We start from the raw sequence: 14,627 nt of genomic DNA, 5'->3' as shown, positions 1-14,627 counted from the left end.
AATGTTTGACTGTGAGTTGTGTTGTTTCACTTGGTTCTCAGGAGCAGTTACCAATGTTGTTGTTTTTCAGTTATAAACAGTATCTCCATCTTATGGAAACTCTGCACCAGGAATTTCCTCTTTTCTATCACTTGCTCTGTTTCTTTTTCCTTTCCTTTCTGTTTTCTTCATTACTTCTCTTCTGCATTGCTAGTCCTTGCTCATGTATTTTTCGAGAAAATCTTAATATTTTTTGTCTTTTATATTTTTATAGACTTGATGATTGGGCACCCTGACTATGTTGCATTCTTTTTTGCACCTTACTGTGTTATATAATTTTTTGTGCCATGGGTTGTGAGTTATCCATCAGTATTTCTTAGTTTTCTATGCTTGTTTTTATTCATAATTTTGTACAATTCTATTAGTGTGGGGTTTGTTTCTTCTTTTTTTTCAATCATCTGGTGAAAAATGTTTGCAATTATTGATGTTGGGTGCATGTTCTAGGTTTATGTGCATGAACATGACTGAACTTATGCTTGATTTTATTCTCCAGATTTTTTTTCAGGTTCTACTAGACAGATAATAACAGTTTTTTCAGCCCAGATATGGCTATGTGCATTCAGCTGTGTTAATAATGATGATAATAGATAGCACTTATGTTGCGCAAACTCCCCATGGCTCTACCACCTTACATGAAACAATATTAATACAATAGTGCATAATAACATACCTCTGCACATGAAAAAACAACTCATATTGTGTATCTGTACACCAAGACAGTACTACAAATTGCAGGTATGAATGATCACACACACACACACACACACACACACACACACAACAAAAATACCCTTCACACGCACACATGTGCACACACACGCTCGTGTGGACACATGCTTGCGTGTGCACATTCACCCACCCACAGACACATACTCAGTACTTGACAATTTCAGTAGAGAGTAAAGTGGGGAGGGTAGGATGAGGAAGAATGCAGATGATTTGCTATGTTTCATCATACCCAAAGGCCTGTTTGAATAGATAGGTTTTCAAATTTGTTTTGAAAGACAGTGTTGGGAAGTGATGGAAGTCCAAAGAAAGAGGATTCTAGATGCTTGATACTGAAACATGATTCTGAGCAACAATAATGATGATAATAATGTCTCCTTCTTTAGGGTTTCCAGTGGATCCTAATGAAGAAACCAGTGAAGACAGAGGTCACAAATGCCAGCACCACCCTCCAGCCTCAGTTCCAGTATGCCAAGGGCCTGAACCGTGCCAGGCATCGCTCTGAACCAGAGGTTATTCATTTTGAACAGTACTTTTGTAAATTAAGAGACACATTGTAAATGAAATAAAGAGATATATATTAATTGAATGTAATTGATTGATTCTTTGCCTCAGGAATGGGCAGTAATGATGATGACAGTAGTGAGGAATGTACGCAATGCCTGTGTACACTGTCCAAAAGCCCAAAGCCTTTACACAAGCCTTTAGAAAAACAGACAACATTCAGGTCTACATTTTGCAAAATTACATATAATGGAATGAAGGACTGGCACTGAAGTGGATCCCGTTTACTGTGTAAGGTGTTTTCTGCTTCTCAATCAGGGTTTGTATTTATGAAGCATGCATCTGCAATATTCAAGCAGAATAAATGTAAAACTGATGAATATACCCTTTCAAATAGGGTAATGGTCTCTCTGAATAAACATCCAAGTCTGGGTTTGAATAGAGTTTGTTGCAGCCCATTGCTCTTTACTGGAGGTCATGTGCTTGCGACAAGCAGTAAGACTGAGAGGCTTTAGTTGCTGATTTTTTTTTTTGCGTCAGTGGTGAACAGTAGGTAGGTTCGGCCAAATTTTCAAATTCATAGAAAAAGTCTCATATTTGCAAGCATGAACAAGTGCAATAAAGTAAGAAGCCACATCAAATTTCAAAGCAATAACTCAAATAGTTTTTTTAGATATCGAGTTTTGAATTTTTTTTAAAAAGTGATTTTAGCGAATCTCACAAAATGGCATTTTGGAACCCATGTAGAATTGCAGCCAACACATTCTTCTAGTCAAAACTCTTCATATATGATCTATATAGTACACAGAGTACCTCAATTTTTTTTCAGTGGGCTGTTTATGTTATTGGCTGAATGCCAGTGTCATACATTCAGGGGGAAGTGCTTATTTTCTGCATATCCGATCCTGAAGTTTTGATGGTAGCGTTAATAAAATGACTGAAACTCAAAAACTATTGCATCTATTTAAACATTTCAGATATTTTCAGGTCCAGGAAAGACTGTAGACTTACAAGACAACAAATATTAATCATAAATCTTTATAAATGACAGCTTTTGATATGATTGTATGAAACAAATACGCTTTATTCAAGATGATCGGGTATAACATGCTCCATTAATGCTAAAAGTGATTATCCTTTTAGATATTTTTCAAGGTTTTTTCCAAACACAAAGTCAGAGTCAATATGTTTGCATCACTTTATATAATTGTTTTCTTGATTTTACTTCAGTACTATCTATTAATTAGTGCAGCTGATCATACCAGTTCTAAAGTACAGACATCAAGCTGAACTAATGCATGGTCTGTATCAGTGCTGAAGTATAAAAAGGTTGAAAGGAAACAATAGTCTTACAATACAGCATAAAAGGTTCCCCTGGTAGTGTTATTTTGATTTGTTTTTCTTTTCTTCCCTCTCTCTCTCTCTCTCTCTCTCTGATGGTATGGCCCTGACCCTAACACTGGCATTTCTAAAGACTCAGTTTTCAATGATTTCGTATAACGTTGAAGGAATATTGACAAAACTGAAAGACACTAGTTTCGTCTCCTTGATTTCAAAGTTTAACTTCTTTTGTCTCTTAGAAACATTCGTAGAGTCCTTCACATGTTCTTTATTCCCATCACATACAAGTTACGTTGCTCCAGCGATAAAGCTCTCGCATCAGGGGAGAAGGAGTGGGGGAGTCATTGTACTAGTAAACAGTGAGTATGTACCTTTCCTTAAACAATTTCCAGCAAAATACAATAATATAATTGTTCTTCAAGCAGAAAAAGAACTTTTTGGAACAGAGTCTAGTGTTTTTATTGTTAGTATTTACATCAGTCCTATCAACAGTCCATTTTACGAGACAAGTGAGGCAGACAATGGGATTTCTATACTAGAACAGTATCTACTTATTGAAAACCACGAGGATGCTTCCTTCATTTTGTATGGAGACTTTAATGCCAGGACTGGTAACAAATTCCCAGTACAGTTTAGTGCTGACTTTTCCTCAGACGACACACACAATGTTTTTCAGTTTGACTTTGACGATGGCCATGAATTGATTCCTGAACGTTGTTTACAAGATACGATGATCAATAACTATGGCCAGAAGTTACTCTGCTTGTGCTCTAGTTTTGGTAGTAGTGTCATTGATTATTTTATTTTCTCCACTTCATTAAGCTATTTATCCCACAGAATGCTTGTAGAAGAAAAGATAGATTCTAAGCATTTGCCTGTAACATGTCTTATAAAGTGTAACAAAGTATAAAGGGGGAACAGATGCATTTATTTCAAGGCTCATTTGGTCTGATGACAAATGTGACAAATTCGTTAATCGTATCAATTTACCAGAAAATATTGCTTCGCTAGAACAAGCCAAACACCTGATAGATGAGGACATCAATAAAGCAGTCGATATGTTTTCAGCCACTCTAAAATCCAGCGCTTCTTGCATGCTTACGCTGTTCCCAATAGTACAGAAATAATTGCTTAGAAATAGAAAATTATTTGTAGCTTTTATTGACTTTCGTAAGGCTTTCAATTTTATTTCACATGGTAAACTGTGGCCCGTACTGTGGAAGTCTGGCTTAAAAGGGAAAATATTAAGAACCATTCAAAGAATGTATAAAACCATAAAAGCTTGAGTACATTGTGGGGGTGGGGTAACCGAAGCTTTCCTTTGTCAAAAAGGTTTAAAACAAGGGGAGATTACAAGTCCCTTGCTTTTCTCTCTGTTTATAAACAATCTTGCCACGGACATAATCGAGAAAGGACGCCATGGTATACAGCTGAATCCTGATATGATTGAACTGTTTATTTTACTTTTTGTGGACAATATAGTGCTTTTGTCTGATACAGTTACTGGTCTGCAGAACCAACTGAATGTGCTGGCAATGAAGGCTTCCGAGTTAGATTTATACGTTAACCTTGATAAATCCAAAATGATTATTTTTAGAAATGGTGGATACATTGCTCGGAGGGAAACCTGGACATATGAAGGTCATGACATCAAAATCGTAAATTCCTGTAAGTACTTAGGTTTGTTTTTCAGCACTATCATTTTCGAAGGCTCTGGATGACATGGCAATGAAAGCACAGAAAGGTGTAATAGAAATATTTAGAACGTTATGGAGACTTGACGATTTCTCTGTTAGTATTTTCTTGAAATTATTTGATTCACAAATAAAACCAATTCTGTTATATGGCTTTGAAATCTGGGGATTAATGCAAATTTCACCAATAGAAAAAGTGCACGTTTGCTTTAAAAAAAACTTTTCAATGTGAGTCCAAGAACACCAAATGACATGGTGTATGGCAAGACAGGTCGCTACACCTCTGTATGTATATTCCTTCTTGTCGTGTATAAAGTACTGGATCAGACTTACAAGAATGGATGAAAATAGACTTCCTCGTAAATCTTATAAAATGCTTCTGTCGCTATGTGATCAAGATAAAGAGTGCTGGTCATCTCAGGTACGAAACACTTTATATAAATTTGGATTCAGCTTTGTTTGGGAAAATCAAGGTGTAGAAAATGCAAGAGGAATCTTGAATGATTTCAAAGACTGATTGATTGCCACAGTCAAAACTGGCACAAACATCTTCCCAACAGCAGCAGGTTCAGCGTTTATCAAAATTTCAAATCATCCATATCACTGGAATCTTACTTTACAGCAGTTAAAAATAAACACATAAGAGATGTGCTTATAAAGTTTAGAATAGGAGCCTCGGATATACGTACACACAAGATGAGATTTGCTTTCATTGGTCCAAACGACCTGAAATGTCCACTATGTAACGCTGGTATTGAAGATGAGATACACACTTATTTTACTGTAAATCTCTTAACGATCTGCGACATAAATATATTCCATGTTGGTACACGAAACATCTGACAAAAGTTTAGAATTTACATTGCGGGACACAAAAATCCTTCATGATCTAGGTCACTTTATTTAACACTCAAATAATGTCGCACTGCTTTATTATGATAACAGGTACATCCTAAGTTCTGTTATGTGATGCATTTAAAACAACGAATGTACATGCTTAAGCAGATTTGCACACTATGGAAGGCTTTTACCTTTTTGATTTTTCGATTCATGCGTTTGCATGCCCGGTTTTACAAAACCAAGTGTGCGAGTGCGCACATGTGTGTGTGTGTGTGTGTGTGTGTGTGTGTGTGTGTGTGTGTGTGTGTGTGTGCTCAACATTGTAATGGGTCAGAAGGCCTTCTACAATAAAACATTTCTGAGTTCTGAGAGTTCTGAGTTCTCTCTCTCTCTCTCTCATTCAAGTAACTGCAAACATTTGAAATTCAGAAGCACGAAAGTGCACAAAATCTTTTACTTGTTTCCTTAATACTATGTACTGAAGATAATGTATCCATCCGCTTTCTCTTCAAGCATGCCCATCTGCTGTACAATAATATTGCAATGAAAGTCTGGTACTAAGAAATAAAGACAATGCTCTAGCGCATCTACCACCAGCAGGTAGCATGCACACACACAGATGCACAGGCACACATGCACAGGCACACACACACACATACACATGCACAGGCACACACATGCACAGGCACACACACACACATACATGACACACACGAACACATGCCCGTATGTGTACACACATGCACACACATACACAAGTTTCAAGTTATAATTATCCTTTCAGTCCTACTGGAGTATGGAGGATTACTGCAAAATAATCTTTTCATGTCCAGAACAAACATTTCCAAATACACAACAATGTCACATAAATGTTGAGAAAACACAATGTCTTTTAACTCCAAAAGTGTAGCTGGACAACATTTGCAAATCTAATCATCTTATTTACAGCTAAAATGACTTTTTTTGCTTCCTTTGAGCATATTACAAAAATTATAAACCGATTTTGGAGACAACTATTTTTTAGGAACATATCTATTTCGTAACTGATCATAATTGGGACATTCCATCATAAAATGAAACTCATCCCCAGTCACAGACATGTTACAAACCTTACAAAGCTGTAACTCTCGTGGCATGCCTTTGTGTCTCCCTGTTTCTATTTCCAGCTTATGATTACTACTTCGAAATCTGAATAAGTTGGTAACGTAATTATCAGGCATTTTACTTATATATTTTTCTCAACCAAATTCACTTTAGAAATTTTGATAAAACAAACATTTATTACTCGCCTCTTGTGCATGTCACTATAGATTTTGAAAACTATCTCTCAAAGCACACGCACACACACACACACACACACACACACACACATACACACACACACACACACACACACACACACACACACACACACACACACACACACACACACAACCCCAAAAAGCCCAATAAACAAACAAAATGAAAAAACATTTGCACATGCATACAAACACTTTTAGGCAAACACAAACTATTCATGTTGTATGCATAAAAGGATACATATAATGATGAGATATATACACACGAACACAAACGTACGTACCCCCACCCCACACCACTGGCCCTGTTTGAAACTATCACTTTACATTTTGTTATTGAGAACACAAAACATGAACACATTATTCCTGAACAGTAAATGCACACGCATCTTGTAAGCATGCAAATCACTCATACATAGGCCCCCCTATTACTTTGAACCTGATAAAAATCAACTTAGACATTTTAAACTCTGCTTGAGATAATCATTTTGTGAAAAATCTCTCTCTCTCTCAGATAATTTTTTAGGAGAACATTCAAATGTAATTCAAATTATGCATGTAAACGTTGTAATGTGGTCGAAGATGAAAACCATTTTATAAACAATTGTGTCTTTTACAATAACCTGCGGCAAAAACATCTGAACTCTGAAGGTCAATTGTATGTTCACTTGCTGAAGAATGGTTCTGTTTACAGTATTCGTAAACTCTGCGTTTATATATTTAATGCCTTGAAGATACGACAGGAATTCTGTGACAACAATGATGAAAGTTAGAATTAATTTACTATGCACAAGAAGCACTTTTGTTCTACAGGTTTAAGTTAGTATATATTTTACATTTTTTTGTCACTGTGTGATCACCATATTGTGTACTTTTGACTTCTTTCTAGGGGCTGAAGGCCTGGAGATTAAAGTTTTTGTTCTTGTTCTTGTTCTCTTTCTCTTAGATATATATAGATGTGTGTGTGTATATATATATATATATATATATATGTGTGTGTGTGTGTGTGGAATAAGATAGAAGTAAGAAAATAGAGTAAGTGTGTTGTGTGATCACAAAGTTGAACAAGACCAATTGAACTTCTCACTGAAAAATTTGTCTGCTAATTTGACGGAGTTCTTGGCTGTCTTTCAGTGTCAGAAAGAAAATTGTTTCACAACAGAAAATGTTGATATTAACTAAAATTATGAAACCTATCATTCAAATACTAAAATAAGTAATGTAAAGTTGGTTTCCAAAACATCTAAGCAAATCCTGAACTACATTGAGCTCTGTGACAAGACTTCTACGAAGCCGAAAAATAGATCTAGTTGATCAGAGGCATAAAAAATACAAGGTTTCCACTTTTTTTTTGGTGCAATAGCCGAATTGTTAAAGCGTTGGACTTTCAAAGGGTCCCGGGTTTGAATTTCGGTGACAGCGCCTGTTGGGCAAAGGGTGGAGATTTTTCCGATCTCTCAGGTCAACATATGTGCAGACCTGCTAGTCCCTGAACCTTCTTCGTGTTTATACGCACGCAGAAGATCAAATACGCCGTGTTTATACGCATGCAGAAGATCAAATATGCACGTTAAAGATCCTGTAATCCATGTCAGCATTAAGGGGGTTATGGAAAAAAGAACATACCCAGCATGCACACCCCCAAAAACGGAGTATGGCTGCGTACATGGCAGGGTGAATAAAACAAAAGGGTCATACATGTAAAATGTTACATGTTTGAGTGTGTATGTGTGCGTGCCTGAAATCTGATTGAATGACACAGGAAACGAATGATGAGCGCCCAGTGGCAGCTGTCAGTCAGCTCTACCCAGGTAGGCAGCCTGTTATGCAAATGACCACGTGTATGTAAAGCACTTAGAGTTCGGTTTCCAACCGAGGGTAGGCACTATATAAGTATCCATATCAATCATTCAATCAATTTATCGTTAAACAGATATTGCTCCTTGAAAGCTTTCAGGTCATTTTATAAAGCATTTTAAAGAAGAAAGAATTAACTTTTCAATGGTGGGTTTAATGAAAAGATTTTTTTTTGTCTGAAGTGCAGTGGAGAGTCAAAAAAAAGGGCAAATTTTGAGCCACGTTTTTTTGTGTGTGTTTTTAAAAAAAAATAAAGTAAGATATATCAATCCAAAACTTAGCCCATGTAAAAGTAGAGTACATGATCTTTTATTTGATAGGTCTATTAAGTCAATTGGTTGTAAGGAGCAATGTCCGCAACCTATTTTTTTCACCAACCCTCTCAGACCAGAAGCAGACGTTGGCAAACATTTTTTCTGCGCTGCGTTTTGAAGAGCAAAGGTTACTCCACTTCGGGCGATCAGTTTCACTCACACTGCCTTTCACACACAAAAAATATACACTCAGAGGAAAGAACAAAGGTGGTTTTATTTTCTGATATATTTTTCAACTCGATTTATGCAGTATTGCGCTTGCTATGGTGAAGTGAAAAGTGATAAAAATATAATCTGTCAGCCATAGTTTCACAGCTTTACATAGCGGCCAAACCTACCAATGAATATTGTGTTTACTGTAAAGGAAGAATAATGTTTGAGCAGTGTCAGTGACAAGTGATATGTTTCTGAGCAGTGTCAGTGATAAGTGATATGTTTCTGAGCAGTGTCAGTGATAAGTGATATGTTTCTGAGCAGTGTCAGTGATGAGTGATGTGTTTCTGAGCAGTGTCAGTGATGAGTGATGTGTTTCTGAGCAGTGTCATTGATAAGTTATATGTTTCTAAGCAGTGTCAGTGACAAGTGATATGTTTCTGAGCAGTGTCTGTGATAAGCAATATGTTTCTAAGCAGTGTCATTGATAAGCAATATGATTCTGAGCAGTGTCTTGATAAGTGATATGTTTCTGAGCAGTGTCAGTGACTAGTGATATGTTTCTGAGCAGTGTCTGTGATAAGCAATATGTTTCTGAGCAGTGTCAATGATACATGTTTCTGAGCAGTGTCAGTGATAAGTGATATGTTTATGAGCAGTGTCAATGATAAACAATGTCTTCCTGAGCAGTGTCAATGTTAAATGATGTTTCTGAGCAGTGTCAATAAGTGATGTGTTTCTGAGCAGTGTCAATAAGTGATGTGTTTCCGAGCAGTGTCAATGGTAAGTGATGTGTTTCTGAGCAGTGTCAATAAGTGATGTGTTTCTGAGCAGTGTCAATGATAAGTGATGTGTTTCTGAGCAATGTCAATGATAAGGATATGTTTCTGAGCAGTGTCAGTGATAAGTGATGTGTTTCTGAGCAGTGTCAATAAGTGATGTGTTTTTGAGCAGTGTCAATAATAAGTGATGTGTTTCTGAGCAGTGTCAATAAGTGATGCGTTTCTGAGCAGTGATGTGTTTCTGAGCAGTGTCAATGATAAGTGATATGTTTTCACATATGAGAAGAACTTTTAGCATTGAGCAGGTGACTATGTGTTTTCAAATTAGGTAGAAGAAGCAGAAAGAGTATTACTGAGTACTGAACAATGCCATTGCAGACAAATAATGCATGTTGTTATTGTTTTTTTTCCATAAAGGAGGAATACTGTTTGAGCATTGGGCGGATCTTCCACAAACTGAAAATGAAGGGTGGCACCATCACTGTCACACGGTACTGGCCAAGGTATACGCTGTCATATATATATATATATATACATACATTAGACAAATGCACAAACAAAATAGATTCATAAATGATTTTGAATTAATCTGTTTTTGACTCACTTGTGTAAACAAAGTGAGTCTATGTTTTAACCCGGTGTTCAGTTGTCTGTGTGTGTCTGTATGTCTGTGTGTCCGTGGTAAACTTTAACATTGACATTTTCTCTGCAAATACTTTGTCAGTTGACACAAAATTTGGCATAAAAATAGGAAAAACTCAGTTCTTTCCAGTCATCTTGTTTAAAACAATATTGCGCCTCTGGGATGGGCACAAAAAAATAAAAAAAAAGAAGCCAAATTATATGGAAACTGCATTTACTGTTATATTTATATTTTTTGTATTCTCTAAACTTGGCACTTTGATCTGATATTCTGACACAACAACAAGAGCAGTCATTATCATCATTTTTTTGTTCAAACAGGAACTTCTTTTGCTAAGCATGGAAGTTTTGTTTATTTTGCAAACGTTTTTGTGCAGAAAGTAAAGAAGGGAAATTACTCTGTAATTAATGCTAAGGGACTTAATTTGCTTTAAACTGATATTTCTCATCTTAAACATTACATTTTGAAATTATACTCAATGCATAAAAATCTTGTGTGTTTTATTCTCAGTGTACAGGGCTTTCACTATGTTCATTTGCTCAAGTGGTCTTTTTCGGAAAATACTAAAATCAATACTATGAGTGGACTTTACAGATCTATTGGCTGAGCCCTGAAGGTCATGGGCAAAAATCAATTGCGTACACTTATTTATACACATTCAAATCACGTGCTCATATTCTTCGTGAACGCGAATGACGCCATTTTGTTTCAAGTTGTTGACCTGCCCGTTCAATCCTATATTCAATGGACAATATACGATAACATGTGATGGAAAGTTGGAGGAGAACATTAAATATTTATTCAGAGAAAGATTTGTGAGCGCCTCATCACTTGCTGGATTATGTCCCAAAGTGCCATAAAAATATCCACAGAATCAGTCGGAATTCACAGTTAAAAATTTTAACCATGCGAGTTAATACCCTTGAACTGATCACAATGAAACGAAAAAATTTCCAGTCTTGACTTTTCTCAAAATGAAGTCCTTTTCACTTCTTACGACGTTTAGAAGTACTTGTACTTGGCTCTACATGTTATTAGTTTAACAAAATACTCAATTTTCATATCAACTTTAAAACTATAAAACTAGAATGAACATAAAAGAGAAATTGAATCGACCGTGTTGTACTACATTCCCGGCGGGTGTAACTAAACTTGTACATCTGTCTAGATCTAGTGAAAACGGCTAAATGTTGCAGTGTGATTGCGGCGATAGCCATTAAAAAGAATTTTTTATTGCCCTTAAAGATTTTTTGAATGCCCAAGATACACCAGAATAATATGATTTAAACAGCGTTCTCACTGCGAATACTGCAATTGATTTATCGCCCTTTAAAAAAGTATGTTCAAATGTTAAATTTTAGAACGTCATTTAAGGAGCCACGATAGTGTAATGGATAAGGCAGTTTCTTCACATCCGAATACGCGGGGTTCGAATCTGGTTAGGACTTTTTTTTAACGCGAAACTTTATAATAACAAATACAGAACACATTTTAACGATTAGATTTTTTTTTTTTTTTTAAGTGTATCATAAGTGAGTCTTGATTTTTATTGCATTTTATAGCAGGTGTCACATGTACATTCATTTCTGAAACTGAATGATTTTCTTATCTTTTCACTCTGGCCCAAAAACATTTGGGTTATTTCCAATTTCTGTGATGTTGTACAGTTGATTGGTTGTGTTGTATAAAGATGGAGATGTTTTTCCAGACACCCTCAGCCACAGCGCCACGTGATGTACCACTACAGATTCCAGGTGCCAGACTCTGACTGCTACGATGCCTCGTCCACAGAGTTCCGCAACGAACGGCTGGAAAACTACAACTGGAACTATCTGGATCAGTACATCTGCACCAGAGGAGAAGCTGACTATGGGCTAATTGAAGTGAGTGCATTGTTGGGGATTAATGGGTATGACCATAGGGCCTTTGCAGGTGTACGTTAATTTATAGGTGAGGATTGTAGTCATTTATTATGATCAGTTTATACATATATATATATATATATATGTGTGTGTGTGTGTGTATATATATATATATATATATATATATTTATACACATATATGTATATATATTTATTTATACACATAGAGGGAGAGAGAGAAATAAACACATCAGTCAATCATGCAGTCCAAATTCTCGGAACGGTCTTGTTCTTTCCTCAAGGAATGATTTGTCTTACCTGTTACCAGGGTCACTATTACGCAGCTGTTATGACACAAGCACACCATGACGTACATGTTGTGATGCAAATTAACCACTGCCAGCTTTCACCCAGAGCCGAAAGAATTCTGATTGTCTTTTTTATTTTCTACCATCAAAAAACAAGTTCCCTTAAAACCCAACCAATTGAATAACTCAATCAAAAGTAGTTGCACAAAAAAGGGATACAATTATGAATAATTAAATTGAAAAAAAGGGGTTGCATAAAAAACAGATAATATTATAAACAACTAAATGGAAAACAGTGGGTTGCATTACAAAAAGAGAGGCATCTGAGAAAGGTACTGACATGGGAGAAAGAATGGGAAAGGGGTGAATTTTATATATATGAACAAATGATGAAATAAAATAAAACAACTAAATAAGATAAAGTAAAATAAACAACTAAATGAAATAAAATAGTAAGACATCCATCACCATTACTTGCACCAGTGTCTCCTCCTCGCAAGTCAACTTCTTCAGTGCAGTGATAATGTAGTGGTAGAGTGACCTTCTAGAAAGCAAGTGTCCATGTGGCAAACTAGGATTTTTACTGATCCCTTCACTAGACTTTGAGTGGTGGTCTTGATGCTAGTCTTTCAAATGAGATGATTGTCTAAAGTCCTGTATGCAGCATGCATTTAAGGCACATAAAAAGAACCCATGGCAATAAAAGTGTTGTCCCTGGTAGAATTGTGTAGAAAAACCCACTTTTATAGTAAAACAAATACACTTACATAATGAACAAAAGGGGGTAGTGCACTGTGGCCACTCACTCTTACCAGGGAAAGCAGACCAAAGTTCAAACAGAGCAGTATGCTGTGACAAAAAAGGAATACAATACAATACAGGTTTGTTTGTTTTTTAGGAAATTTACACAGGTGTTCATAGATGCAGAATCTTAGAGTTGGAAAAGGCACAAAGCAGGCGCATCAGCCAGATGCAATGTTCGTCCCAGTTATGTTCATTTTGATTCACCAAACTCTATCTTGTTTTTAGACTCCATGTCACTTATAGATAAAAATTCAAAGAAAACTTCTTTTAATCATTTTAAAGAAATCAACATCATATGCAGGACATATGTTTTCAGACCATCAGATATTTATTTGTTTGTGTATAACACCAGAGAAATCTGTTGTGATAAAAAGAAATACAAATACAAATACCATTAACTGTTAGTTTATCTCTCACCCAGTCTCTTCAAACACACGTCCCCAGGACCCTCTGTCATTCTTTTTTTTTTTTTTCTTCCTAGACGTTTTTTTTCTTTTTTTGCATTTAAACGATTGGTTTCTTTTTAGTTCACTGAATGGCTTTGCATTAACATGATTAAAGTAACAAATGCAGATGATCAGAACCCATTCTAAAATATAGAATTATCAGCTTTATCAAAGACCAGTATTTTTGAATAACTGAGCCATCCTGCTGTGTGTGTGGTGAAATTAACAGAGTCTGAAGTTCTGGAGAAGTCGGTTCTTTCTGCTGCCTTCCTTCAACGCTGCCACCAAGAAAATCATTGATGGTCACACTACCAGGTGTGTTCTCTGTGTGAGGGAAACGTAATATGATGCTTCTGTTCTTTTTGTTCTTGTTGCCATGTCTGTTTCATTGGTTCTTGATGCCATATATGTCTGTTTCATTGGTTCTTGATATTTGTCTTGTTTCATTGGCTCTTGATGCCATATATGTTTGTTTCATTGGTTTTTGATATATGTCAGTTTCACTGGTTTTTGTTACCATATATGTCTGCTCTGAAGAAAAAACCTGCTCCTGCCGAGGCCGTCCTACACGTGGCAGTATCTGCACCTGTGGGCCTGTGAGCGTCGGTAAGCAAGAGAGTGGGGAAGGGATTGCACAACTCCTCCTCACTAAAAAAAAAAAAAAAGTCACCTGTGCTGGTCAGGCAACCAGGCTAATGTCAGAACGACGAGCTATCCCTTCAACACCCGGCTTTCCCAAGCCCTGCGGTGATGGAGAAGTGGTAACAGGGACAGGCAGAGGATGCTGCTGGCAGTTCCTAGTCACGACTCTGCACGCAGGCGGCTGTGGGGTGATGGTCGTCCACCATAGACTGGGGCAGATTCGGTGCCAGTATCCTCCCACAGTGTCAGAGCAGCCCCTTTTAGGGACAGCACTGCTCTTCCCACATGGGGAAGGGGAGATAAAGGGATCCCCAAACAAAACCTGCGTCACCTAGTACCTAGTAGGAAACCGCACCTACTTGGACATCCAACAA

At 36.7% G+C, this 14,627-nt stretch overlaps 1 protein-coding gene across 1 annotated transcript in view; it reads left to right on the top strand.

Annotated features, from left to right (window-relative positions):
* Positions 1-14,627, top strand: part of LOC143274623 (GATOR complex protein Iml1-like) — a 228,834-nt gene that overhangs the window by 90,099 nt on the left and 124,108 nt on the right. The window contains exons 9-12 of the mRNA XM_076578493.1: positions 1,152-1,277; positions 9,966-10,051; positions 11,900-12,074; positions 13,841-13,926. Coding sequence (XP_076434608.1) covers positions 1,152-1,277; positions 9,966-10,051; positions 11,900-12,074; positions 13,841-13,926 — 473 coding nt within the window. The remainder of the gene's footprint in view (positions 1-1,151; positions 1,278-9,965; positions 10,052-11,899; positions 12,075-13,840; positions 13,927-14,627) is intronic.

This window comes from Babylonia areolata, chromosome 29 (assembly GCF_041734735.1).
Source record: "Babylonia areolata isolate BAREFJ2019XMU chromosome 29, ASM4173473v1, whole genome shotgun sequence".
Classification (NCBI taxonomy): Eukaryota; Metazoa; Mollusca; class Gastropoda; order Neogastropoda; family Buccinidae; genus Babylonia; species Babylonia areolata.
This window is presented reverse-complemented; position numbering and strand designations above follow the sequence as displayed.